Source organism: Rhea pennata, chromosome 2 (genome assembly GCF_028389875.1).
Source record: "Rhea pennata isolate bPtePen1 chromosome 2, bPtePen1.pri, whole genome shotgun sequence".
Classification (NCBI taxonomy): domain Eukaryota; kingdom Metazoa; phylum Chordata; class Aves; order Rheiformes; family Rheidae; genus Rhea; species Rhea pennata.
This window is the reverse complement of record NC_084664.1, coordinates 52,650,434-52,654,512: the sequence shown is the minus strand read 5'-3', so window position 1 is coordinate 52,654,512 and position 4,079 is coordinate 52,650,434. Positions and strand designations below refer to the sequence as shown.

The window sequence follows — 4,079 nt, the reverse complement described above, 5'->3', positions numbered from 1 at the left end:
AGAAGAAAACGATGGAGGGATTTCTTTGAGCCCGTGGGAGATTTGCTGCTGTGGCTGTGCGCCCTGGGGCAACACACTACACTTAAATAAATAAATACGACACCCCGAAATCACTCACGAAAGGCATCGCACAAGAACTACTTTCGTGACTGTGCTGTGTGTGTGACAGCACCAGCATCACTTCCTGACTGCTGCTTTCCCTTCCTTGCTTTTTTTTTTTTTTTTTTTTTTTTTCCTCCTGGGTACCAGGTGCACGGCCGGGACTCGGAGCGATCCGAGGCAGCGCTTTCCCTATAAACAATGCCGTACTAACAGCGACGGGGCAGTTGTACCTGTAGGCAGGGAGAGCACCAAGCGTTGGCATGTCTGGGCGTGCGGCAGGGCTGCTAAAAAGAAGCAGCTCCAGTAGAAATGCACCTCCTGTACGTGAAATGCTGGTGCAGATTTTTTTTTTCTTTCTTTCTCTCTCTCTCTCTCTTTTTTTTTTTTCTATCAGTCTAACCTTCTGTGTTGATACATGAATGCTGGTACCCACTTAGAGGGATGCCAGATGATCAGTGCAGAATGAAGGTCCCAGGAGAAAGGCTCACGTGGTTTTCTCTGCCCCGTGACGTCACTAGCAGATGGCATGGGTACCAGCTCTGGCAGTTGGCATCAATGTCACTTTTTAGAGATCAATGAGATAGTGCAGATACACACAGATCTAGGCTCCAGGAGACGATGCGACATTCAGACTGAAAAGATTTGGAAGGCAAAAAATGAAAACTGATTGTTGAATGAAATAAAAAGCTAAGGTAATACAAATAAAGATATATTTCAGTTGGTGCTGGGTGTGCATGCAAGTGTTTAAAGATACAGTATCATTGTCTTGTATTTTGTGTATGCTATTTACTGTCTACTAACTCCTCCTAACATTTTATTCTTCTGATGCAATTGCATACTTTCATGGGTAATATGTAATATTGCAAGTGTGTAGACAATATTGAAAGAGTTAGTCTTTTGTTGGGGTTTTTGTTTAGTTTTGTTCTGTTAAAAAGTCCCTGCATTCATTTTTGCTTTTCTCTTTGAGGACTGTGGATCCAAGTATCTGCTGCTCCCAAACTGAAAACAAAAGCAAAATCATTTGAAAAGGAAATTATTTTCCCATTTCATTCTGGATTCTGAACACACGTGCACTATTGCAGGCAGAATCCACAGACCCTTCCTGTCAGATATTAGCTGGAGGGAGACGTCTGAACCTTGCAGAACATAAACACTGCTATAGCGTGTAGGGAATTTTCCCCTCCAAATTCACGGGGGAGAAAAAAGGAGGAAGAAGGAAAAAGAAAAAGAAAATAAATTATTTCTAACCAAAATATATTATATGATTCAGAATTTTTTGTGGGGGGAAAGAAAAAGAAACGAGGTGGAGAGATTTTTTTCCTAACTCTAATCTGAATACGTTTAGTATTAGACAAGTCCTGCTTTTTGTTTAAAATGAAAGAAATAATACATGTGATATTTATTTTCATATCAATCATTAGGAAAAAAAATTTACTTCATTTTTAATTATGTTACTAAATAAGTAATTGGGGGAGGGGGTCCATTAATTTTTTTTTCCCTCACCCACTAACTTACTGGAGTTTAAAGTCTTGATTCACGAGAGAGTAAGTATGGAGGGGGGAAAAGAAAAACTCTGAAATATAAGTCAAAAAGCGATTTTAAAATATTTAACTATTAGTTAATAGAAATATGGCACTTTTCAATTTTAAGACTGCTCTCGCTCTTCTCATTTTTTCACCCAGGGGAATTTGGATTAATGAAATTTCTGTATTGCTTTATCATGTTTTGCCTTTCTTTGAATTCTGTGGTGGTGAGGGCTCGAAGGGCTTGTTTAAAAATCAAATAAACGGGCAGGGAGTTAACTGTACATTTTAAATGTTGATTTACTGTCTACTTATCTGTAAGACATGTGGCTTTTTTTAGTTACAAGATCATGAACATTTCAAGTGATTATAAAATTCTGGGCAGCTTTTATTTTTTTTATTTTTTTAATAAACAAGCACGTAAAAAGGCAATTGCAACCGGCATTTTATGAGAGAAACGTACATAGTGCGTTTTTGTACGCGCATGTATGCCCTCAAACATGTAACGCGTGCACACGAAAGGTGCATGAGGATGTGTGTGTAAGTCTGTCAACTTTACAAATGGAAATATTTAAATATTGTGCTGGCATTCTTTCAGGTAACTTAAGATTATAGAACCATGTTAACACTACCATTTGATGAGTCTGTTGTAATGCCAGAATCCCAGATGTGCAGAAAGTTTTCCAGAGAAAGTGATGACCAAAAGCAAATGAAGAATCCAGAAAGCTTTTCAAAACAGATTGTACTCCGAGGGAAAAATATTAAAAGATCTCCTGGAGAAGACACAGAAAAAGAGGAGGAAGAGGAAGAGAGAGAAGAGGAGGATGAGAACGGTTTGCCGAGGAGAAGGGGCCTTCGGAAAAAAAAGACGAGCAAGATAAGAATGGAAAGGATCAAATTCAGGCGACAAGAAGCCAACGCTAGGGAGAGGAACCGGATGCACGGCCTTAACGATGCCCTGGACAATTTAAGGAAAGTGGTCCCTTGTTATTCTAAAACGCAAAAACTGTCGAAAATAGAAACTTTAAGACTAGCTAAAAACTACATTTGGGCTCTTTCTGAAATCCTGCGAATTGGCAAGAGACCTGACCTGCTCACGTTCGTCCAAAACTTGTGCAAGGGTCTGTCCCAGCCAACGACAAACTTGGTGGCGGGATGCCTGCAGCTCAACGCCCGCAGCTTCCTGATGGGCCAGGCAGGCGACGGCGCCCACCACGCCAGGTCGCCCTACTCCACCTTCTACCCCCCCTACCACAGCCCTGAGCTCGGCACCCCCCCAGGGCACGGGACTCTCGACAACGCCAAGTCCATGAAACCCTACAATTACTGCAGCGCTTACGAGTCCTTCTACGAGAGCACTTCCCCCGAGTGCGCCAGCCCACAGTTTGAAGGTCCCTTAAGTCCTCCCCCAATTAACTATAATGGGATATTTTCCCTGAAGCAAGAAGAAAGCTTGGACTATGGCAAAAATTACAATTACGGCATGCATTACTGTGCAGTGCCACCCAGGGGTCCCCTTGGGCAGAGCTCGATGTTCAGGTTGCCTACAGAGAGCCACTTCCCTTACGACTTACATCTGCGCAGCCAGTCTCTCACCATGCAAGATGAATTAAATGCAGTTTTTCATAATTAATGAGGAAAATGAAAATAAACAGTGGTCATTCACCTCCCCATCTAATTAAGAGCAAGCAGATGCTTGGGCACTGCGTAATTGGCACAACTCTATTTAACGTGTTTACTAGTTTCTAAAGTGTGTTTCAACTATTGTGGGGATTTTCTATGTATTAATAAATCCTTTTTCTGATAAGTATTTTTCCTTTTTTTTTTCTTTTTTTTCTTTTTTTTTTGGTCTGTAAACACTGTGAGGTTCTGTTTTCTTCCAGAGGCTATTCCCTATTCTCCCCTCCTTTTTTTTTTTTCCTTTTTATTTTCCTGTTTGCTTGATTTGTTGGGCAGTGTGTCTAAACCGTATCACTGAAATAAAAGCATACACACTGTGTAAAGTCAATGTCTATTTTGATTGTACAGTAATTATACAAATGCATGTTATTGAAATCAGATTAATAAAAATGATGTATTTATAATTGGTAGAAATTATATATTATGTATTTGAGGAGAACTGAATAAAAAAAGATATTCAGAACTTTAAGGAAATTATCTCAGAACTGAGATGGGCTTGCAAAATGCAGAGGTGAGAGTGCAGCAATATTGAAAGCTATGCAAAAAAAAAAAGAACAGTTTTTTTTGGTTGTTGTTTTTTGGGTAAGCTACAGAAAATCAGTGATCGCCACTGAGATTATTTAACCTGACCTTTAGAGTGTTGCTGGCAGGGGCCACATGCTAATATTTTAGAAGATGTTGTCAAAATTTTGCCTCAGTTACTCTGACCGTATATGATCAGCACTTTTTTGTATTATTCTGACTCCAGATGTAAAGGTTTGTTATAACAATGTA

General features: G+C 39.9%; 1 protein-coding gene across 1 annotated transcript; it reads left to right on the top strand.

Annotated features, from left to right (window-relative positions):
- Nucleotides 1-2,244: 2,244 nt before the first annotated feature.
- Nucleotides 2,245-3,258, top strand: NEUROD6 (neuronal differentiation 6). Its single transcript, XM_062567897.1, has one exon. The coding sequence runs from the start codon at nucleotides 2,245-2,247 to the stop codon at nucleotides 3,256-3,258; it is 1,014 nt and encodes a 337-aa protein (XP_062423881.1).
- The last annotated feature ends 821 nt before the right edge of the window (nucleotides 3,259-4,079 follow it).

Bases quoted from the DNA above. Each gene is read 5' to 3' on its own strand.
- NEUROD6 (XM_062567897.1), top strand. From the start codon at position 2,245: ATGTTAACACTACCATTTGATGAGTCTGTTGTAATGCCAGAATCCCAG.